Source organism: Poecilia mexicana, unplaced genomic scaffold (genome assembly GCF_051168715.1).
Source record: "Poecilia mexicana isolate PSO_F unplaced genomic scaffold, ASM5116871v1 scaffold_6, whole genome shotgun sequence".
NCBI classification, from domain to species: Eukaryota; Metazoa; Chordata; class Actinopteri; order Cyprinodontiformes; family Poeciliidae; genus Poecilia; species Poecilia mexicana.
In genome coordinates, this window is record NW_028263375.1 from 26,499,343 (window position 1) to 26,523,584 (window position 24,242).

General features: G+C 39.4%; 2 protein-coding genes across 2 annotated transcripts; both read right to left on the reverse strand.

The window, feature by feature from the left end:
• Positions 1–61: 61 nt before the first annotated feature.
• LOC106917285 (myoD family inhibitor domain-containing protein) lies at positions 62–4,630 on the reverse strand. Its single transcript, XM_014986133.2, has 3 exons — positions 4,369–4,630; positions 2,100–2,348; positions 62–953 (listed from the first exon to the last, which is right to left on the reverse strand). The coding sequence occupies exons 1-3, from the start codon at positions 4,412–4,414 to the stop codon at positions 676–678; spliced, it is 573 nt and encodes a 190-aa protein (XP_014841619.2). The 5' UTR covers positions 4,415–4,630; the 3' UTR covers positions 62–675.
• Positions 4,631–8,672: 4,042 nt separating this feature from the next.
• Positions 8,673–23,532, reverse strand: LOC106917302 (forkhead box protein P2-like). The gene is made up of 15 exons (XM_088006499.1): positions 23,140–23,532; positions 21,251–21,364; positions 20,162–20,224; positions 18,707–18,764; positions 18,445–18,598; positions 17,924–18,031; positions 16,660–16,747; positions 16,041–16,151; positions 14,422–14,590; positions 14,260–14,330; positions 12,329–12,430; positions 12,119–12,240; positions 9,553–9,622; positions 9,316–9,440; positions 8,673–9,217 (listed from the first exon to the last, which is right to left on the reverse strand). Exons 1-15 carry the CDS (start codon positions 23,293–23,295, stop codon positions 9,103–9,105), a joined length of 1,626 nt encoding a protein of 541 aa, XP_087862625.1. The 5' UTR covers positions 23,296–23,532; the 3' UTR covers positions 8,673–9,102.
• Between the last annotated feature and the right edge of the window lie 710 nt (positions 23,533–24,242).

Sequence of the window (24,242 nt, forward strand, 5' to 3'; positions counted from 1 at the left end):
CTAGTATTCTATTGATTGTTTGGACGATTAATCGATTAATCAAACAACAGCGGATGTCCTATTAACCACTTAAGCCTTTTTATTTACACAATATTTGAAATACATTAAAAGATACAACAAATAAAAATAATTTAATTGCTTTTAAAAACTGTACTGCTAAAAATGCAACAACATGGCATTCAAAGCAGCCAAAAAACAAAACTGCTAATAACATGAGAAAGCTCAGTCCTTTCTGCTTAACATCTATACAGCGCAGAACTCATTTATTGGCTAGTTTTTGGATTAACAGATCAATAATTAGAAAGTTAAAAGTGCTTAATAGGAGATATTTTTCTTTGCTTTAGAGAATTTGATCCGATTGACGCTAAAATTTTGCCACTTCAGTAATTCTGAGTAGAATGGAAGTCGTTTTTTGTTTGTATTTTTTTGTACAGTTTTGCCCAGTTACTCTCTCAAATATGTTGTTCTTTTGCAGATGACCATTTTTTGAATTTGATTAGTCAACTTAGCGATTAATTAGCAGTTAAATTAGCTCACGATTATTTCAACAAATGATTTAATCACGATTAATCGTCTCAGCTCCAGTAGTTCTCACCATTTTCAGTTCTTGATCAGGCAAAAAGACTTTCCGCTCATCGGTGGGTCAGTTCAGACACGTCTGCCGTCCCCCGAGGCTCAGCCGCGGTGGCAGATCTCACAGCAGTCAAGGCAGAACTCCAGGAACTCAATGGGCTCGCAGCAGGACTCGAACAGCACCGAGTGGCAGTGGGCGGGGCAACCCAGCTCCTCACCGGGCGCGTCTCTGACAGCCGTGCAGCAGGAGGCGCAGCAGCAGGAGGAGCAGAGGCCCTGGAGGCAGCAGGAGGAGCAGGAGGTGCAGGCCTCCAGCAGGCCCAGCAGCACCACCGAGAACTGGCACCACAGACACGCCAGCAGCAGCCCCAAGCACGAGTCTGCGGGCGACACGAGGATGAAGACGACTTGAGTCTGATGTTCCATAAAAGACTTTTTTTTGATATTTTTTTTAACGTGTGTGTACGTGCGTGTGCGTTCTCAAAAACAAGGGATTAGCGACTCTATTAACCCAAATTAATCTCTCGCATTTGTTTGTTTGCGGTGTCAAGCGAAACTTCAAAGAGGAAAATCTTGTGTTTACTTAATCACAGCTTTGTTCAGTCCTCCAGGGAAAAATGAAAAAAAGAAAAGAAAAACCCACAGAGGCTTTCAGGGATAAAAAAAAAAAAAACAATCAGGAGGAAGCTGTCACATGATAATTGCTCTGCTGCCCAAATTAGGCGCAGACCAAATTGCATACGTTGACCTCGTCTGTGTGCTGCGGTGCGTGTCTGGGGTTCCTCCTGTATTCGTTTATTTTATTTATTTATTTTCATCTGTGCGAGGACCAGAAGAGAGCGAGCCGGTGCAAATCCAGCTGTTTCATCCTGTTTACTGAAGGAAGCCAAAATAAAAAAAGAAAGGGAGGTGGCAGAATTCCCTGCGGAGTAGGGCTCAGCATCTTCCTGCTTATTCCACTGATTTATACACACCCCACATATAACTCATGCTAATGGACGTGTGTAGATGAAAGGGAGGCGTTGTGTGTCGCTCCAGAGTTGATTTGATGTAGAGCTTCACAGAGACGACGGCGTGAACCCACCGGCAGACAAGCAGGAGACAGAAGGGAAGCAAATGGACTTCATGTACCGGAAAACTTTCTGTCCGGAAAGTTTGCCGTTTGGTTGGAATACGACTGAACGAACAGACAGGCCGACTTTGAAGATTTGACCGCAGGGTTCAAAGAACAAACCAGTTATTTTGTTTTACATTTTTGGCAGCTGGGAATGTTTGGTGTTTTCATCGGGATTTTTACGTGACAGGCCAACAGGAAGTAGAATAGTGGAACGTGTCATCCATCCTTTATCAGACCCCTTTGTTAAACTCGGGTGGATTAAGGTTGCTACTTTGACTAGGCCATTCGATTAGACGAATCTGTCCATATCTTCTCCAATTCCATTCAACTCCTATATTGTTATTGAGAATTTAACTTCTATTTATTTATTTTTGTATGTAGATCTGTTGAAACAGGACATGCGGTTTACCTGCAGATCCAGGAGCAGGTCGGTCGGGTTCGGGCCCACTTCTCTTGCTCCGGCTCCTGTAGCCGCGTACCGACGCCGCTGAGCCCTGCGGCCGGCTCCGGGGCTGCGAGGCCTGTACGGGTCTGCTCTCTGGGACAGGGAGGCCACATCGGGGACACGTCGGCCTCTGAAGGTCACGCCGAGGCGTCTTCAACGCACCGCGGTCCCCTGAGGGCCCCGTCAGGGGGGCAGGAGCCGGCAGAGGCTGGGCTGAGGCACACAGACACACACGGGTGATGTGGCAACAAGAGGAGATTGAAATGCTCTTCGTTTATCAGTTTGACTTGACAAAAACCAAACTTCTTCTTCTTCTTCTTCTTCTTCTGTGATACTAAAAACACATTTTGTGAAAGTGTTGGGTCTACCATCACAAGAACACAAAACAAGAAGCACATCAAGGGTTGCGAATACGTCTTTAGCAGTGTAATTAATTCGTTTTCAGAAAGTAACCTTGTATTTCCTGTAATTTATTTTGTAATCTGCTGTTTCCTAACAACAACAACTCAAAGTGGGTAAATGTTCAACCAGGCCGTGGCGTCTATCAGGATAATCAGTGTCATCTGTCCAAACGCAAATGCAGCATTTTCATCTAAAAAACATGCCTGCTATTTCATTTGTTATCCAAAAGAAAAACAACAAACATCTTACGTCTTCTTGTCAGCAGATGTACAACTTTAACAAACCAGAACGAGCAGCGTGGCGTTGTGAACCGTTGTCACTGCAGCGCCTCGGTTTCCATGTGCGTCGCTGCCCATGAGCTCAGCGCTGAAGGCATTTCCTCCGCTAATGGAGTCGCTCGCTCAAAGGAAATCCTCGGCTGAAAGCTCAGCCAGCTGAGAGGTTGGATCCTATTTGCACTCAGGTTGGAGATGAAGCTCGGCCAAAACGGGAGCATGTTTACCACAAAAACCTTAAAACATCGTCCTCCCGCTCACTTTTGAAAATGTCTCTGCTCTCCTTCAACTGGAGAGATTCACGAAAAGCTAGGCTGAATTTCATGTTTGTATTTTATAGATTTTCACAAAAAAAAAAGATAATAGATTTTTTGTTTTTCTTTTGGGGGCAAGGTGGAGTTCACCGCTTTGTTTTTTAAAATGAGTAGTGTTTCTCCAAAGCTTTTAATCAATCAATAATGAAAGTCAGAAACAATTTTCAAGTCTAACACATGGGGGAGGGGGAAAGTACATTGTACTGCTTTGCACTTGATATTTGCTGTATAAAAAGCTAGTTTTACATGAGTTATTAAGTCTATTAGGTCTAATGTGTTTGGTAAAATAATGACAGATTTAACTGATTCACGCAAAATGTAACCAATTTTTACTTAATTAATGGCAGATTTCAACAATTTCATGAGTTATTTTTTTATTTATTGAAATTTGGCACTCTTTACCCTCCATACCGGATCAGTGAGTTGTTTAGAAATTAAGTCGTGGAAGGCTCAGAAGAGCATAAAGCTATTTAACAAGAATGATAAATAAATAAAAGTGAGAGAAATGCAACAGAAACCAGATAAACCCTAAATAAAAACAATTCTCATAACAACGACTCACTTAAAAGATGTTTTCAGTCTATATTTAATTTTTTTTAAAGAGATGAAGAGCAATTTGCTGGAAGTATTTCAGAGTTGGACCCTTTAATATGATTTTAAAAATTGACTATTTTTATTTTAACAATGTGGATGGTAGAGTTTATACGTTACTGTCATAAATTGGGTTTTAAAAGGCCCAAGAGATAAGACGAGACAGGGGTAAATTTTATATATCAAAACACAAGTTAAATATATATTGTATAAAAAAAAATAGTTAGAATCCTATTAACTAAATAAAGATGCTGATAGATCAAAACTACAGTTAGATGTCTCCAATATAGCAGCCTAAAATTAGATGATAAAATTAACATTTTTACTAAGTCAACACCCAAACCGATAAAATCACAGCTGGCACAAAATATATTAAACACAACTTGACCCTGACTCAGATTCAGCTTAAAACTTTTATTCTGAAAAAAATGTCACGTTTTTTTTTTTTTTTTTTAAATAGTCTTTTTTTAATGGCTTGCCTAATGTGATGCACAAACTGTTCAGATTAAAACAAAACTTTAATTACAAGCAAACAAGTGTGCCATTTATGAACGCGGTTTTCCTTCAGAACAAACATGTTTTTGTACCTATACAGAAAACCGATTACACGGCCCGTTCAAACTCGTGTCCGGTCAGACCACCAGCACTTGCCTTCAGTCGGCCTCGTTTCCGCGGACGCCTTTTCTCCCGGCGGCATGTTGGATTCTCATGTTTCTCGCCCGCTGCTGCAGGACCTTCTCCAGCCTTTTGCTCTCCAGCCTTTTGTCTGAAGAGCAAAAGGCTGGGTGTTGCTGTGGGGTCAGGAAGCCCCCACAGCAACACCCAGCACGCTGACATGAGTCACCGCCTGTGTGAGAGGCTCTGTGTGTCGGTTTGTTTTGTTTTTGTTCGGCGCCTTAACAACACTCCCCTTCCCTGCAGACCCGGTGTGAGCGGCCGCTTGTTAGCCGGGCTGATCAGAGAGGTCGTCTCCTCATTTCTGCTTTCAGTCGCCTAACACGGCGGAGGCGCTTGCCGCACAAATGTGGTAATTAACAACAAACACTAATAGCAACTAGGGTTAGCATCTTAAATAGCCAACATAATTTGGCCTAGATTTTCTTCGTTTCGGGAAATCAGCGAATGGCCGATAATTATGTGAAACCAGTCTAAACTACTACTAACCTTAACATGCTAGCTAACTGTAGCTCATACAATAATGTTTGCATGCTAAGTGCTACTAACCTGCTAACCTTAGCATGTTAGCTAACTATAGCTCATACAATAATGTTTGTATGCTAAATAGATTTAAGTCAGTCACTCCACATGCTTAAGTTAAGCTAACCTTAGCATTTTAGCAAATTTTTTACATGAAGGTTAAACTTTGGCGACTTTAGAGAGTGAAAGCTAGCTAACCTTTATAACTTACTACAACTTATTACCACCTGGTCATATATGCACATGCGCGATTAACAACAGTCACCCCCACTGTTGTCAACTTAGTGGCTTTGTTGCCATAATTAGCGAGTGTTTCCGACAAAAATCGTAATCGGCAGGTCAAGCTTTTAAAGAAAACTGCAATCGGTGCGCCCCTAAGTCTCACTGTTATCCACACACTTTGGGGGCCTTAGGAAGAGCACCCATTGGGAAACAAATAAACAAACAACCATGCCAACTTTATAGGCCTACATGCCATATTATTGAATCACTGTTTTTATTTTTTTGGGAAGTGTGGGGGGTATTTTATGAGGTGAGCCAACAAAACGTAGCGCATCACTGTGAAGTGAAAGGACATTTTACTCCATCGCCTCTAACAGGTTTTCTTCCAGGACTTTCTTCCACTCCTGACCTGCTCCCCTGTCCCTCATCCCCACAGCATGACTCACCCACCAATTTCCACAGTGGAGACAGAGTGTTCAGCACGGGCCACTTCTTCCCCAAATTACTTTAACATTATTGGCCCCCAGTCCACCATTTTATTCCTGTGGATGACGAGTCCTTGTTGAGCCGACTGGTCCCGTGAAGGACGGCATTGTTATTGTTCTATATGTCGATGAGCGAATGAACAAACGACCAGCCTTTTTGGATTGGCTGTTGGGGGGAGGGGGGGACATGCTGTCAAAAGTGCTGTACTTGACAACGTGTTGGTTACGCACATCAAAGCAACACACAAATTAAGCTGCTGAAGTTGTCGAGCACAATGCTAACTCTCAGTCAGAGGAGGATGTCAGGCGGTGAGGCTGACGGCGAATCAAAGGCAGCCCTGAGAGGCAAACAGCAAACCAAAAGCAAACATGTTATCGGCAAAGACAATTACTGACATCAGTCGAGACAGGGAGCCAGGAAGTCCTTTGTTCCACAGCGAACAGATGCAACTTCACCCCGTCTCAGCAAGACAGTGTGATGCACTTTGGACTGTCTGTTCATCATTTTTATTTTTTATTTATCTGTTTTGCAGAGGCGTCAGCCAAAATCGGAGCTAAACGAAGCATCTTGAGAGACAAACAGAGATACACACACACACAGCGACTGAAGCTGTGATCTGAGTAAATCTGCTTATTTGCTAACTTTACTCAAAGCTGTTTATATAAAACAGCTTTTTTAGTTTTTTCAAGTAGAATCGGATTTTAAAAGGTTTTCTGAAGCGATTTATTGTGTTTCATTACAAACACAAAGCACAAAAGGTCAGGACATTTGTCTGGTCAGGGTTTTTTTTTTCTCCGCAGTGGTGCAACTTATGAAAGAAAACTAAATGAGTTGAGCAGCAGAATGCTCAGGAGCTGCCAAATTTAAAACTAATAAAAACTTATTTTTATTTTATTTACCATTAATATTGACTGGATATTTATGACTACATATCTACTGTGTTCAGTTGTTCAGTGTTATATTTGGACTTATTGTGAGATCCAGCTGTTTTGGTGACATTAGGACGACAGGATGGAACCAAAGATTTGACGGGATTTTCCAAAATAAAAGGTGCCCAAGGTGCCTAACCAAAGATTTAGCCAAATAACCAAGACGACCAACAGTCTGCTTTATCTTTGCAGTTATTTTTATTTTTCTGGCGGAAGGACGATTACTTCAGTTTTTTCCTTCATTCAGCTGAAGAAAACCTTCAGCCATCCAACTTCTGGGTGAATCCAGATGTTTTAGTAAAATGCGAAGTTTCAAAACTTCATTTGGAAGATAAGAGGTAAACAACAGGATGTCATCAGCGTGAAAATGTTAGGAAACATCCTCAAAGAGACGACAGAATCGGAGGGAGTAGAGCAGAAACAATGGTCCCCAAAGCAGAGCCCTGTGGAACACCAACATGGACAGGACAAGAACGGGACACGAGGGGAAACGACTTGAACTGAATTTTTATACAGTGGCAAATATTTAGTGGGTGTGAATAACTTTTGTGGGACACCAGGAGATATAGGGTGTGCTAAAAGCAATAATAATAATTAAAAAGACACTATGCAGCGTATTAAAATGTACAATAAATAAACATGTTTTATTCAGTGACACATCTGACTCACACCTGCAGACAGAAACTTACATTACAAGTTACTGTAGAGAAAATAAACATCGGGGATACCTGAACGCCCCGCCGAAAATAAATAAACTAAGACGACGACGTCTCTATGTACAAATCCAGTCCGACAGAACTCACCACAGGAAACATGACCTCGGTACACAGAGGTCACGTTTTTGTTGTCTGGAGAAAGACTCAGGAAAACTCCTGAGTGCGTTTCCAGCTGTTGCATGTTACCGTCTCGCTCACTTTTTAATTACACAAGAACACAGACGACAAACAGTCCAATAAATCCGGATTTAACTTGCAACTTCTTAACAGACAGGTGAGAGTTTGACCTATCTGTATTTGTTTCTGCCATTTTGACAGATGTTTTGTTTTTCCTTTCAGTTATGTGCTTTGTTGATGCATCTGTCCCAGTAAGTTTTTACAAAGAAAAGGAAAAACAATCACTTGATTCAAAAATGAAAAGTTGCATTTATAAAGGCTGACAAAGTTGCTGACAAACCCACAGTGACAATAACGAGAAAAAAACAAAACAAAGAAAAAAAACCCCACCTAATTTAATTTAAAATTCAACATCGTTTCCAGTCGTTAAACACAGGTTTGCTTTTTGTCCACATCTGGAACTGGATGAGGAATGCAGATTTTTACAGGTAGGGAGAAATGTTTGCGTAATGCCAAAATGGATAAATAAATAGGACATAAAATATGTAACTGAGTATGTTTGAGCTATCGATATGATATCTCATAATCACGGCCTCTTCCTGCAGAGGTCCTCTGACAAAGTGATGTGGTTAAATGTTTGTAACAAACTGACGTTTTGACACACAAAGATTAAATTATTGCATTATCCATACAATTATATATAAAACAGCTTCCAAAAGAGTAACTTTATTTGATCCAGTACTTTTACACAGCCTTACAAAAGTATCTACGAACTCTGAACTTCATATTTTATCAAGATACAAACACAAAGTTTAATGTTTCGTTGGGATTTTCTGTGAGAGTAACTGTGGTAGAGCTGTGCAAGTGAAGAGAATCTGACTGGTGAAAGAAAGTTTTGTCTTATAGTTGACACAGCAGCAGAATCTAAAGACTAAACTTCACACCTGATGAAATCCTCCCCATCCACTGTGAAGCACGGTGGCAGCAACGTCATGCTGTGGGGCGTCGTTTTTCATCAGCAGGAGAACATGGAGGCTGATCAGAGTTGAGAGGAAGGCGGCTGGACTTAAGACTAACGATTATTTTAGAAATCAATTTTTCTATCAACTATTCTGACGATTAATCAGTTGAAATAAATCGTCATATTCAGCAGATTTTTCCTTTAATCACGTAAGCCTTTTTTTCATCCAATATTAGAGATACAATACAAAACTCAAATAATACATAATTAATTTTTTTTTACAGAATTAGAAGTAGGTGAAGCTAAAACTAACTTGAGGACAAAGACTTTTTTTCTTTGCATCTAAATGCAGTTTTTTATTTTTATTTATTTATTTATTTTTTACCAGTTTTGGCTGAATTACTGCTCTGAATATGTTGTTCTTTCAGTAAATTACCCTTTTTCTGAGTCTGTACACTCCAGTTAATGATTAATCAGTTACTAAATTAGTTGACAATTTTTCCAATAATTGATTCATCACGATTCATTTGATTAATCGTTTGTAATTTTGAATTTTGCAAGAAATCCCACTGTGGCTGCAAACAGTGGAGAAGATCAAAGGTCACGGACACTTTAGCAAAGTGTCTGCATTTCATTTCAAATGCTCTTCAAATCAAACACCTCAGTAAAGTTGCAGTAGTACCATGCTACTCCAAACATCTTAGGATCCTACATGAGAGCTTGAACTGGCGCTAAAGGTCGTAAAGGTAGAAGGTCACTAGAGGTCAAACAAAAGCTCCTCGCTGTTTCCGTGGATCAGAGGCTGCAGACTGACTGGATTGAATGTCGGCAGCTGATCCTCGTCGTCGTTGACTTTCTCGAAGTAAAGTTGCCTGAGTGAAACAAGAAAAAAAGAAGCAAAACCGTGTCGGTTATTTTGGTTAGTGGTTGTTTTCGGTTTACATGAAGCTTCTTATTAAGAACGACTCACTGCTGGACTGGAGGAGAGAGGTTTTGTTTTCTGCTGCTGCCGACAGCCGCTTTGTCGATTCCTCGAAGGTTTCGGCTCGAACGCTCCCTCTTGAGGCCCGGCAGCGAAGCTTCTGCCAGAGCAGCCTGAAAAAATATTTGAAAATTCAAACTGAGAAGTTCAAGCTCCCCAGAGAGCTGCTAATTAAAAAAAAAAAAAAAAAAAAAAAAAAGCTTTCCAGAAACGTCAACGTCTCACCTGGAAGGTGGAGTGCAGAGCGGTGCCCAAAGACAGACTGGAGCAGACATTTTTCATCAGCGATGGACTCCTAATGGAAACAGAGTACAACAGCAAGGAGCTGGATGTTATTTATTGTAAGGTAATTAGTGCACACATGTAAAAACAAAAGAATAATCAAATTGGGTTTGTCTTTAAAGAGATTCTAATTCAAGTTGAGATTTTACTTTAAACACAGTACAAAAAGCACATTTAAATGTATTTATTGACATTAGCTTCTTATGCCCAACTGGGACATAACTATGACCACTAGATGGCGGCAGAGTGCTTCCAATATGATCCTTCGTATGTGTTGAATAGGCATCAACAGGCGTTAAAAATATATAATATATAAGAAGTTAAAGGCTCAGCACAGGACAGAATAATAGAGAGACGCAACAACAAAAAACACCTGTTGACTGTAATAGGCTGATTTTTCTCCAGACAGTCTGACTGGCAAACAGCCGATTACTGTCTTCGTCTCATAGCTTTATCTTTTCCCATCTATGTGTTGATGTATGTAATGTTTGCAATATGTTAATATTAGAGGTGTACCGATCGATCGGCCACCGATCATAATCGGCCGATTTCCAAATGATTGGTGATTGCCGATCACAGTCTCTTGTTGCCGATCACACAAACCGATCACCTGCATCTCATTTCGCAGCCTGTCTGTGCAGCTGGTCTCCTCTTTCCTTCACTCTGCGCAAACGAGCAGCAACAAATCCTAAGCGATGTGGAACTATATCGCACTGAGTGAATGAGGAAGTTTGCGTGTTGCAGCGGAAAATTAAAGCACATGGGGTGAAGCAGGTCAAAATGCATCAACACAACGAATCTAATATGGCATAAAAACAATGCCATACTTGATGGAGTTTGGCTACATAGAGGCTCACTGCAGTAAAAAAGACATACGGAGCGATCAGATGGCAGGTAAAGCAGCGCACAGCTACAAACACTCACCCGGATTAGCATGACGGTCAGAAAGCTAAACAAATAACCTGGAAAATTATTTAAGTCTTCGAGTTGCGATGTAAGACGCTGGTTCTGCTCTCGCTATTGAACCGCTGCTACGCTACAGGCTCACACCGAACCTCTGTTTAAAGCTGCAGCATCTAACCTAAAAAAAATACATTTTACATATGTATTAAAACTTTCGCTGTCCTAACATGAGACAGATAATCTCTAAAAAAATAATCGATCTCCTCCCTGTTCTGCATAATTACTCCACTCAGTCAGAAACAGCCAATCAGAACTAGCAGTAATCAGCTAGCCGCCATGCTAACAGGAAGTTTTCATTCAGTAACTCTGGATTGTTTATTGTAATGGAACCTGTATTTGCCTTTGAATGTAAAGTTTAATACTTGAATTTTTTGGCAATGTTGAGAGGTTTTATTTTGACTCTTTGCATTATTTAGCCTCTTCAGAGCCTTCATATGTTATCAGTCTGTAAAGATAGTATTATCAATAACAGTACAATTTGCACAATGCCTGTTTTGTTTTTTTCTTGGAAAAAGTTATTAAAAACAAGTTTTTGTCTAAATTAAGGTGAATTCATGGTTCCCTTTTCCACATAATGTAACCAGCAGTGTTTATGATTAAAAAAATAATAATTATGTGATCGGAATCGGAATCGGCAGCAAAAAACCTGATCGGCACATCTCTAGTTAATATTGTTGAATAAAAAATATGTTGAATAAAATAAACTGAGTTACTGGGTACGTTTTCTGATCTGTGAATGCACACCTAAACGCTACAAGTTTACGCCGACAACCCTCTGTGGTGTTGATGCTGTTACAGAGTGAAGCAGACAATAGCTGCGTTTCCATTACAAATGTGTGCAAAACTTTGTGAGTATTCCATGAATTAATGTAAAAAGAAGAAAAATAAAACAGTTTTGCAATCACAATGTTTTCATCAAATAAGAAAGGCAATGCATCAATTCTGAATTTATTGTCTGTATGCACTTGATGAGATTTAGCACTCCTTATTTTGCTAAATTTGATACTAACAAATATATTACTCAGTAAGCGATATTTCACTATCACTTAGTGAAAGCGATACTGAAATATCGATTTCACCAAGCGATATTTGGTGAAAGGCGATATTTTGCTAAATATCACGTTAGTGATATTTGATTAAATTTTGCTTTCACTGAGTAATATTTAGAAAATATTCAGCCAATAAAGTGATATTTAGCAAATATCACTGGGAAAGCAATATTCCACTAAAAATCGGTTTCACTAAGCGATATTTAATGAAAGTAATATTTCACTACATATCACTTTCACTACAGAGTTACTGTAGTGAAAGTGATTTTACTTTTACTGTAGTGAAAGTGATTCTGTAATTACTTCTAATAAAGTAATTCTGCTGCTCTGTGAATGAACAGTAAATCTACTCTTTCATAGTAATTATGAAAGCGTAGAAGTGCTGTTCTTTCATAATTACTGTGTCTTCTTGCTATGAAAGAACAGTAATAATCAAACATCATCTCATTGGACCTCATACTCGGGTCCATGCGGTCGGTAGTTGGGAGTTACTGTACCCTGCGATCTTCTGAGACCTCCTCCTCTGGTATTCCTCCTCATCCACCGTCCACACGGCGCCTTTCACATTCTCCACGCGCACGAAGCACTTGTGCAGGCTCAGGTTGTGGCGGACCGCGTTCTGGTTCAGAGTAACGGAGACAGTTCTGCTGAAGCAGGTTGGCCGAGACGCATGCGCCGCAAACCGCCCGGTCAGTTATTCTGCTCACCTTCCAGGTGGCGGCGTTCCGCCTGAAATACGCGAACGTCCTGGTGAACCAGTTGTAGATCTCGTTGAGTGTCAGCTGCATGTCTGAGGCTTCTGTGATGGCCTGCAAATGGGGGAAGGGCAGGAATAAGCATTTAGTGCGTCACAAAGTGACATTAAAATGAAGAGTGTCATGAAATCTCTTAATACCTTTTTTGTTTTCCACTCAACATTTGTTTTCGCACGCATTTTGCATAAACGAATCAGCATGACTCTGCCCTACAGATGGTTTCATACCACTTTAAATGCATTTTCTTTAAGCAGTAGATCAAAACAAAGTAGTGCATAATTGTAAAGTGGAAGAATAATGATGTCTGGTTTCACATTTTTAGGAAAATATGCGTCTGAAAAGCACCGTGTCCGTTTGCATTCAGCCCTCCTGAGTTAAGATGTGGTCGAAGCGCCGCTTGCTTCAATTAGAGAGACGTGTGTTTTAGATTATGTCTCCTTCTGTTTTGACAAAAATCGGTTGCACAATCTCTGCAAAATGTCACTAGCTGAGTCACACTTTAACAAGGACATTTTTAACAGATGGAAAATGCTGATCCAATTGCAGTTCTGGTTGTTTGTTTTCGGTTCTTATCCTGTTCCCAGGTGAAGTTCTGCTCCAGTTTCCTGAGTTTTGCCATCGCTGGCAGCTTTTCTCACTTTTCAGCACCAGGTGGACGTTTTCTGCTAGCCTGGTTTCACTTCGTACAGAGAACCCAGACCCTCGGCTGCTGAGAAACGATTGCTTCCTGGAGTCGTGGACTCCGTTGTTCTAAATTTTACCCGGTCGCTAACTTTCGGCTGTGACACATGTAATGCGCCAGTTTGACGCTATGAAGCTTACCGGAAATTGCCAACAACCGTTCTCCGCTGCAAAGGGAGAAGAGCCGAGTAAAACAAAATGGCTGTAATTCCATATTTGGAAACGTGGCTAACGCGTTGATAAAACTACAAGCTGACTACGATACTAAAACAACGCAGGAAATCAACATCATTGTTCACAACTTCACCTTCTGTTTCCTGATTGACCTGGTTGAAAGACAATCCAAGGCAATGGGAGAAAACCTTGAAAGGAGATAAGAATTGTGCAGAAATGCGTAGGAAGGCAACGGTCAGGCTAGAGTTTTGCCACACATAGTGGTAGAAAACGTCAGAAAAAGTTCAGTTTGAGTCTCATATTAGTACGTAGTTCCATGCTTCGTCCCCTATTGCAGCTGGAAACTGACGATCAGGCTCTAAATCAGGCCTGAACATTCAGTGTCACATAAAGACAGTTCCAAATACGGCCTTCTGTCACCTGAAGAAAAGTTCTAGGAATAAAAGACTAACTTCCCATTAAGTTAAGATCTAGAGAAACTCATTCATGCGCTTATCTTTAGTCTCATCGATTATTGCAGTGGTTTCCTCACAGGCCTGTCTAAAAAAAAAAAAAAAATCAATCCGTCAGCTGCAGCTGATCCAGAACGCTGCTGCTCGTGTTCTGACTAAAACCAGGAAGATGGAGCACATCACCCAGTTCTAAAGTCCCTACACTGGTTCTGCTCTGCATCCCCAGAACCAGAACCAAACATGGAGAAGCAGCTTTCAGCTTCTACACACCACAAATCTGGAGCAAACTTCCAGAAAACTGCAAAACAGTCGAAACACCGAGTTCCTTTGAACCAAGGCTAAAAACCCACCTGTTTAGATCTGCCATTGATTAATAGTAACTGGAACATTGATCAACATATCTGATGTGCTTGATGATGGCATTTGACAAAATGTAATGTTTACCGTTTTTGACCATTTGAAGGTTTTATGGTTTTAAGGCACTATGAACTGCCTTGTTTCTGAAAGGTGCTGTTCAAATAAACCAGAATTAAAATAATAAAGATGTGAAAAGTCAAACAATCTCTCTGCTCGTACCTGTCGGATCAGAGCTGCGTAGGTAAAGGGTGGTCTGATGTCAGTGTTCTGGTAAAGTTCATATTCATTCTCTGCAGGAGGGGGGAATGAAAAAAGCTAATGAAAGATTTGAAATCAGCTGCATTCCTGACGCGTCGAGTGAAAACCGTGTCCACCGTTTACCTGAAGACAGAGAGAACACCAGAGGGTGATGTCGGTGTCCTGCCACGGCGCGTCTGAACGGGAGCTCTTCGTCTTCCTCGTGGCCCTGCGGCGGGGAGCCGGCGGCGCTCAGAGGTCTCTGGTGTCTCAGAGAGTGAGACGCTTTGCTGGCCAGCGGCGTTGGACGGAGCTGAAAAGACAGAGAGGAAAAACAAAAACAAAATAAAAAAAAAAAAAGTGAGACGTTTTCTGAGCGAGCATGACGGAGCGATTGGATTCGCCTCCTCCGACCCGCTTCGGCTAACGCCGCGATGAGAATGAAGCCAATTATTGTTAATTACAGGGTGAAATTGTTTGGTGAGTGTTGTGATTAGGGTTCAGTGTTTGCGAGATTAACAAATGATTAGTTTCCGCGTTATTGGAGCATGTCCGCCATCTGGAATCAGACTGTCGGCCCATCTGGAGCCGACAGCTGGGAGACAAAACTATGAGAGAGAGAGAGAGAGAGAGAGAGAGAGAGAGAGAGAGAGAGAGAGAGAGAGAGAGAGAAACAGGAAGAATGCACACAAGACTAAAGGATTTCCAGCTTTGTCTCATCTAAGGCTCCACTTACAGATAAAATATGTTATAAATTAATCTCTAAACACTTTATAAATCTAAATTTGTTCCTGTATATATTTTAAACTAACTTGTTATAGTAAACATTTCGGACAATCTTGTAAGCACAATAAACATTTGTAAACCTAATTTGTTTTAGCATGTAGTTTCCTTCTCACGCTTACTTAATGCATAATAAGCAGTTATTAATGATTTATAAAGTGTTTATAACTATCTATCTATAAGGGGAGATTTATCGTAACTTTTTTTTGTTTGTATTTTTGTAAACAAATTACAAAAACAAACTCAACTACAGCCTGACACTCTCCACATCTGCAGGAGAATGTGACGTTTTATCTTCTCATGCCGTACATCCACAACGGTTGTCTTAAAATGATTTTACTGCTTTAACCTTTACAGATCACCCCAAACTGTAAAACGTCTGGAGGTGGCTTAACTTGAAAACAAAGGCCCGCCTGCTGCCTGGAAAGTCCAATTAAAATCAACAAAAAGAATAATTTGGGTTTTAATTCAGAAATTAAAGTTCACGAAGTTGACTTGACAACAAGAGGCAAGTTGTCTAAACTTTGTTTTTTTTATATAAAGTTGATTAATCTTGAATTGTGAGTTTTAACTTAATGCTGGACTTCAAACCAGATAATTACTTCACAAAATGCAAGAAAAAAAAACTGCCTGTGTCTAGTTAAAGAGCCACATTTCTCTATTATTTTTACTCACAATATCAAAATAACTACTTTTTTTATTTTAGAATAAATTAAATTCTTCTTTCAAATCAAAACATGCCGCTAAGCATTCTGGGAAACAGTCCCCACTCCTGTCTTTTCCTTCATTCAGTTCCTGAAACTGAAAGAAGGAAAAAACTGAAGAGTTTTGTTAAACTCTTGCAGCTTTGACAAACTGAATAAAAGGTTCGGTTTATCTTTCACAAACTCGCACATTTAGGGTCAAAATCTGAAACTCGCTAAATTTCATTTGAAGACGGCAGACACAACTAATTGCGGCTCATGTGTTTTGCGGCGTACCTGTGGGCCGCAGCGGTCAGCGGCTGCGTCGGACTTTGCTGACTGAGCGCACGGGGAAGGCAGGCGCAGGTGAGCCATCATCACATGCAGACGCTCCTGTTCTTTGCAGAGCTGTTGAACGAGACGAGACGGTGTCATGTTGAAAAAAAACTAAAAAAAACTAAACAAAACCAACAAACACTGAATTCGGCTAATTAGAATGGAAGTCTTTCATCCGGAACACATTTTCCAAAACAAAACAATTTCCCGCTGCGTCTTAACATCTGCTGAAAGTCGCCGTTGGCTGACCGATGCAGATCCAAAGCTAAGAAAAACAACAAGACGATGAGTCAGATTACGGTTGTTTTTGTGCGTTTGCTTATTGGAACAGATAAATTCTTGCGCACCATATGATACTTAAAGTTGTTTTTCATGGGGAAAGAAAAAACAAAAGACCTAAATGAGGCAAAAAGTGTGAAACAAAGTTTTGGATGTAAAGAAACACAAACAGGATCAGAATGGCCGAACAGTCTGCTATTTTTTTTTTCTTCACAATGTGTCAGTACCTTAACCTGAAGAGTACTTATTTGTCTTTTTTATAGGATTCACTCGTGTCAAATCTAACATGGCTCCGGCTCACCTGCAGCTCCAGCTGCTGGACCACCTGCATCTGGACGCGGCACTGAGCCGTGCTCCTGTCGTCCAGAGTGTGTTCGCTGCTCATGTGTCTGGAAAAAACAGAAACATTCAATAACTTTCCTGAGAAACAAGGTTTCCACAACACTCTTCTTTACGTATGACAATGTGGGCGTTATGTCAGAAAAGCAGCCATAACTCAGCAGAAGGAATAAATTCAACAGGTGATTGGACCAACATTCGGACGTCTGTTGAAAGTTTAGCTAAAGGATTACAGTATTTTATCCATTGGACTCATATTGAGTTGTTATTTAAACCTTTGTTACCAGATGTTCTGTCTGTTCTTAATTAAAAATTATGATTGTTATTAACGACTGTAAGTTTCATCTATAACATAAGGGTTTGATTTTTACTATTTCACATTTTATTTAAAGATCACACACCTTCAGAATGACAAGGTGTTATACGATCAGTGTATTCAGTGGAAGAAATTGGATTTTTAAATGTATAATTGATGGTTTAAATGGAAAAACAAAATGTGTTTTTCCTGGAAAAAAACACATTTTGTTTCTCTATTTGTTTTGCATGTTGCCATTTGACAGATGAATGTTGAACATGGCAAGACAGGGATTCTTCTACATTAGATCATTTATGAATCTTATATATTTGTTTTTAGTTCTTGTTCACAGAATGTTAAAAATATAATAATTGCACAGGCAGCATGGATTATAGAAAACTGTGGGGTTGAATAACTTTTAAAAATGTGTTTTTTGTTAGTTTGACTTTGGAAGAAAAAAAAAACAAGTTGACTGGTGAATTAATTGGTGATTTTAATTTTAATTTTATATTTCACTGCTTCACATTGCAGCTTTATTGTTGCAACATGTGCGCGACTTAATTTTAATAAAGGTTATCTCTTATAGCCACGTATGGAAATGTCCATTTTTATTCAAGCTAATGTATGAAAACACATTTTATACCGATATCGTGTCAAAATAACAATATTTGTGTCGATTTGAGTGACGCATTAGTTCATCTCAACATATTAAAATTAAACACATCGTCTGTTGTTCTTGACATTTGTCTTAGCCAGTATTTTACACTTTTTATCTTTCTTTTCTACTTGTCTGCATTTTGGTAAAGAATCTGTTCGATATATTTAGTATCACAGTAGATTTTTTTACTTTTATTTTTTTCAGAAAGTGCTAAGTTTGCTACAAAAGGTGAAGATCTCAGACGTTTGGAGCTACAGGGGGAAAAAAACTCACTGGACAAACTGGGCGATGTTTTCACAGACGGACTCACAGCCGGGCCAGTTGCACACTCCGGGACCGAAGAGGGCGCGCGCGAGAGCCGGGTCCCTGTCTGCACCGCTACTGGATGAGATGGAGGAAAAAGAAAAACCGACACATCACTTAAAAACAAAAAAATAAAAATCACAGCAGAAACTCCTGACAGAAGACAGAAGACTTTAGATTTCCTTTTTTTTGGGTGGCATGAAGTGACAGGAAGAGGTGGCGGGTAAGACCGACAAATAAACGGAGAGCTATTTCACTTTTGATTCGGGGACATGTTCTCCAGTCATGTCAACTTTCTTTTTCTTTTTTGTTCCTTTCTTTGCTGAACCACCTCAGGTGGAGGAATAAAAAAGCAAGACAACAGCAAAACAAAGCAGCCCACTGGGAACCGAATCCTCAAAAGCAAACGTCGCCTCAGACACAGAGGACGTCTGCAGACGACGCGTCTTTGATGCTTACAAAAAGGCCGAACCGGGAATAAAGGACCTCACCGCTCCACTCCGGGAGGAGACTCAGACAGCCGATCCCCGGTCGGCTCGACTCGAGCGGATGTTTTCTGGTTCCCGCTCATCGCCGCCCCGTCGTCAGAAAGAGCCGATCTGAGTTCCTTCCACAACTTCTGCATCTCCGCGGGACCGAAATAGCCTGTTAAGTCGGCACAAATGGTTTTTGTCCTGATCAGTAAAAGGGGAAAAAGTGAAAGGAAACGTTCCGAAAGAGAGAAAAACCAGCAAAGAGCTGCGTGTTCCTGACCTGAACCTGAGGAGAGGCCGGGAGGAGAGGCGGCCGGTTTCTGCTGGAACATCAGCTGCTGAGCAAACATATTTCACGTCAGGGAGGAAAGTTTGCTTAAACGCTTCAGAGCGAGAAATCAGAGCATTCAGGACTGCTGGATGTTTAGTTACAAAGATAAAAAATAAACTAAAAGGGCCACACATCAATAAATATATGAATAATATCACATGTGATCGCTGAATTAAAATGAAATCAATAAAAATTTCAGTAACTTTATACATCAACCACAAAGATAAATGATAAGTACATTTGGAACTCAATCATTAAAATGTAAATTCATCATGAAAACATTAAAACCAAGCCTGGCTTCTGATTGGTCGACCGCTGACCAATCACATTGTCTGCAGCTGTTTCACCTGACTGATGGGACTAAAAAAATCAATATATATGCTTCCAACATGATAAATTAAAACAATACATGATTTCTGTACTTATTGTAAATTTAACTAAATATCTGAGCAATAATAAAAATATTTATTACTTTATTTAATGTCTGTGTATTGATTTGTCAAAAAATTATCCCAAAATAACACAATAATTATAATTATGAAGATACTTTAACAAAATAACAGACAAAATAAAAACACAATAAGCAAATTTAACAGATAAATTAATAGCAATAATAATGACTTTGTATTTCTGTATTTTTATGATGTAAAGCCACTTTGAAATGCCTTGTTGCTGAAATGAGCTATACAATAACATTTTTAAAAACATGTTAAAAGTGAAAAAATCATAACTTTGTTTAATCTCACTTTCTTTTCTACCTTCATTGTTCAAACACCTGGCAGACCCAGATGTTTCTGATAGGAAATGAGAAGCATCTCTTGAAATATAATCTTTACTCTCTCTACAGATTCTCTGCCACTTAGAAACATTATTTCTAAGTGGCAGAAATAAAGTTTTCTGCCACTTCATATATTTAATATATATATTAAATATATTAATATTAATATATTAACAGGTTTGTCATAATAGAAGATTTCCCAGAAGTCTGGTATATATGTTTACCGGTATAAACAGCTCTGGAAAAAAATGAAGAGATCAGTTTCTCAGATTTTACTCTTCATAGGTAAATGTTTGAGTAAAATGAACATTTTTCTTTTATTCTATGAACTACTGACATGTCTCTGAAATTCCACGCAAGAATTTTGTATTTATTTGCAGAAAATGAGAAATGGTCAAAATAAGGAAAAGGATGCAAATAGTGCAAAGAAAACAAATTAATCTTCATTTAGAAACAACAATCCTGAAGTTTTAATTAAGAAAGAGTTCAGAAATCAGTACATGGTGGAAGAACCAGGAGGTTTTCGGTTTTCAGTGGGCTCTTTGTTTTTTCCAGCGCTGCATATTAACCAGTCACACATACAGGTGTTGGTATGTGTAATATTTTTATGATTAAGCAGCTTTTACCTCTTTGACTTTCTTGCTGGTCTGCTGTTGAAGCTGCTGCTGGTAAAATTCCTTCAGGTGTTGCTAAAACAAGAACAAATTATTTATTATTTCTGCTATGCAGACATAGAAACCCACCACCTGCCTAAAGACCAGAGACTGACACAATAACAAGACGATTTTTACGAGCTAAAAGGTTCAGAGGCTAAAAATCGATTTCCGCTGACAGCGTCGTCTTTTGCTTCTTTCCTTCTGCAACATGCTTTCTGCATCGACAGACCCGAAATGTCATTTTGTCCCAGTATTTATGAAAATCAGGGGACGCTTCTGGATGGGATGTTTTTCATAGTTGCATCATTTTCTGAAAAATTAAAGGAAATCACCTTCACTGTGTCTAAATAAGCATTAAAAGAAGATTTTTGTATTTATTTATTTCAAACAGGTTTTAAAAAACAAGTGAGAGAGCAATAAGTGGGACAGAGAACAACACATAACCAAGAACAAAATGATTTGTTTATTACTATTTTTCTGTTTGAAAAGGAGAAGAAATTATGTTATATGTTTCTTAACTTATTTAGTTTGCCTGTATATTTTTATCTTACCATTTATCAGCATGTTTAGGGCAAATATTAACTAATTTGCGATGCCAGCACAAAATATTCTTGTGCATAGCATGACATATTTATCTGGATATATCAGAAAGATATATCCAGATAACTTAATATATGCATGGAAAACTTTATATATATATATATATATATATATATATATATATATATATATATATATATATACATATATGTGAACAAACACAATAATCATATCATTTAGTTTTTAAAAAAGTGTCATAATATACCAACATTCTAGCTGAATATTTAACTAGCATTCACTTTAACATGCATAACTCGTTTCATCTGCATGGAAAACTTAATTTTTTAAGGATTTAAAAACACTTTTAAAGTTTCACCGTTGGATGACTCCAACTAGCTCTGCTGCAATATTCGCAATCTATTTTCCGGCAATCCAAATTACAAACGTTACCACGAAACAAACGCTCCCCTGTCATCTCCACGCTCGGCTTGTGACAAAGCCGTGCGCGAGCCGACGTACCTGCTGGAGCAGGAGGGCTTGCTGCTTGTGGCGGATCAGAGCCTGCAGCTGCTGCAGCTGGCCGGGCGGCAGCAGCTGGTGCAGCTGCTGAGGAGCCATCATGGCCAGGAACACCTTGAAGATGAAGAAAGACTGGATTAAAACAAAACACACACACACACACACGCACACAAACACAAACCACGATCTGCAGAGTTTCAGTAATGGACGTAATCAAGCGGGAATCTTTGCAATTACACGTCAGGACTGCGGACAGCTTTGTGAAACATCATCATGCCGGACGGCGCCGCTGACCCCCAATGAGACGGGAGACGGGCCGACCTAATTAGCGCCATAATTTCATGCTGGTTGTGGCTCCTAATAGGAGTGTATGGCTATTAATAAACGCAAACACCTCCGGAATAATAACTGACCTGTAAACTTGGTGATTGAGTGACAATCTCCTCCCATGTGGCTGAAACCAGAAACAAAAGCAAAAAAAAAAAAAAAAAAAAAAAAAAAAACCATTCTGGACAATTTCAGCAAAATGGGTCACTCGGAGTACAGTTCAGCTTTTCATTTAAGATCAGATGTTTAAATAGATTAAGACCATCGAAGGTCGGATTGTGCGATTTGGTCTCACCAAGAGTTGAAAACGTCAGTTTTGCTCTCAACTGTTCAAAAACGAAGATGCAGTTTAAAGAAGCCACATTTATTTTCATCCTACTGAACGTCGTCCCGGTTATTTCACTTTTGCAACAGGAAACAAAATGAACATGAAATGAACACAAATTAAACTGAAGCCGACTACATTTACACGAGTAGATCAAACTCTGGATCTACTTGGTGCTTCGTCAGTTTAAAAAAGCAGCTTTGTTTTTTACTCACATGTTGTAAATCTGTTTTTTTCTCTTTCTGAAAGTTACACTGTAAAATGTGACTACGGTTATATTTGGTGTCAGCTCCAAACACTTTTTTTACTTTTGCTGTCATTTATAAAATCACATCCTTTGTATTTTTCTTCTTTTCACTTCATTTCTACTATAATTTTCCTAATTTTGGGGTTTCTTCTGTGTGTTTTTCTTTTTTTTGTTTCTGTTTCTGGTAAGCAGGTGAAGTTAAGCCGAGTATATTGTAACGTAATGACTCTACATTACTCTTTTCTCTAGTCCTTGGGCTGACAAAAAAAAAGTGCTGATATAGCTAATTCTTCTCATACAGTAAAAGTTTTGAAAGCTAAAATTTAAAAAAAAAGGTGATTTAAAAAAATTTACATATATGAGAAAGGCTGTATGTAAATTCCGTCAAACAGTTTTGACGGAGAACCGTAAAATTGTTTAGCTTGCTTTTAGCTCGCATGAGTTGATTTTTGGCCTTTCACGCTAGAGATGTGTGATATTTAAAATTTTGGTATCGATTTGATACCAAGTATCGCAGATATCAAAACTTTTTATTATTTATGTTTTTAATACATTACCAAATTTCTGACCTTTACGGGTTTTTTATGGTTTTTGCTTTGAGTTTTTTTTTTTTTTTTACAGAATTTGTACAAAATGTACAGGTGTCTGCAAAATACTTGAATTACATGTTAGCATTAAAAACAGAAACAATAGAAAAACAGAAAAAATTTTTACATTTTTTCCTAATTGAACAGTGTGCAAAAAAAAAAATTTGAGAGCAAATCAAAACAAAAAAAATTAAAAGTACTGATCTCCCACGCTAGTGTCGACTGCATGCTGATATTTATACTTGGTATCGATGTTATCGACATTTTGGATCGATCTACAAAGTTGATCGAGTTCTAATTTTGGTCTGTCAGCAGAACTCCAGCCTGCATCCCGTCTCTTCACGTCGCCGTTTCCGACCCATCAAGAGGAGGATTTGACTGAAAACAGACTCTGTGAGGATACCTGTTTGTGGAGGAGGCTCTGGCAGCTTTGCACCCTCACTCCGCTGCAGGAGTCCCCATTAGCCGCTTTCTCCCCCGCTCCGGCGTCCGCATGGCTGAGCAGGCTGCTGGCTGGAGTTTGACGGGCTGCCGAGGGACTCAGAGGAGACTCGGGCATCTCAGCACAAGTCCTTAAAAAAGCAAAAATCAAAGAATAAATGGTCCCCCATCAACAGTAAATAATAGGCTGTAGGATTCAGACTCAGAGTCCCGGTGGAATCACTTCTTCTTTGTTCCGAGAACAAGACGAGATGTTTATTTTAGGAACCTGCAGTGTCACTTTTCAAGAAGGTGTTGAAGAAATCGCCTCTGGCTCTTTAAGCTTCAGACTTTATTTAAAGCTTAAAGCGCAATTTATAGCCCTGAAAGAGAGCGTGGATTAGCAAAAAAACAAAACAAATATTGCAAATATTGACCTGTTTAATACATTTAGAAACATTTTGACCCAAATAACCATTTATATGGCATTTAATGAACGGTATCAGTTTGACCTTTTTACCAATAACTCCACACAGTGTCAGGAATCGATTCACATCTTTCATGCATGAAGGTGATAAACTCCTACAGATGTTTCTGTTTCTCTTTCTTCCACATGCATAAGAGCTGAGGCAAACTGCTTGTCATTTCCAGTAACAACTTACTCATTTAAATCAATGCTGAACAAAACTTCTGAACTTTCTTTTTCTTCTTTTTTTAAAGTATTAAACATTAAACAAAAGCTACGTACCGTTACTGCTTGAGCCAGACAGAGACGGTGACTCCAAGCGATGCAGGTTTGGACTGAGGGAAGGAGACATCTGGTGGAGTTGTGTAGTCTACCTGAGGTGGGGAGGAGTCACTGCATCGCTCACCGAACACCGCGGCAGCAGCGAGGACAGGAGACGTGCAACCAGATGAGAAAAATGATTCTGCCTCCTCGGCTCAGCATCCCCCGACATTCGATCCAAGCCGATGCAAGGGAATTGAATTGAAACAGCCTGTTTACATTGTTATGATTTTTACTCATTGCAGCTGTTTGACCTGCACTAATAAAACTTGTTTGCAAATAATAACGTGTGTCCTCCC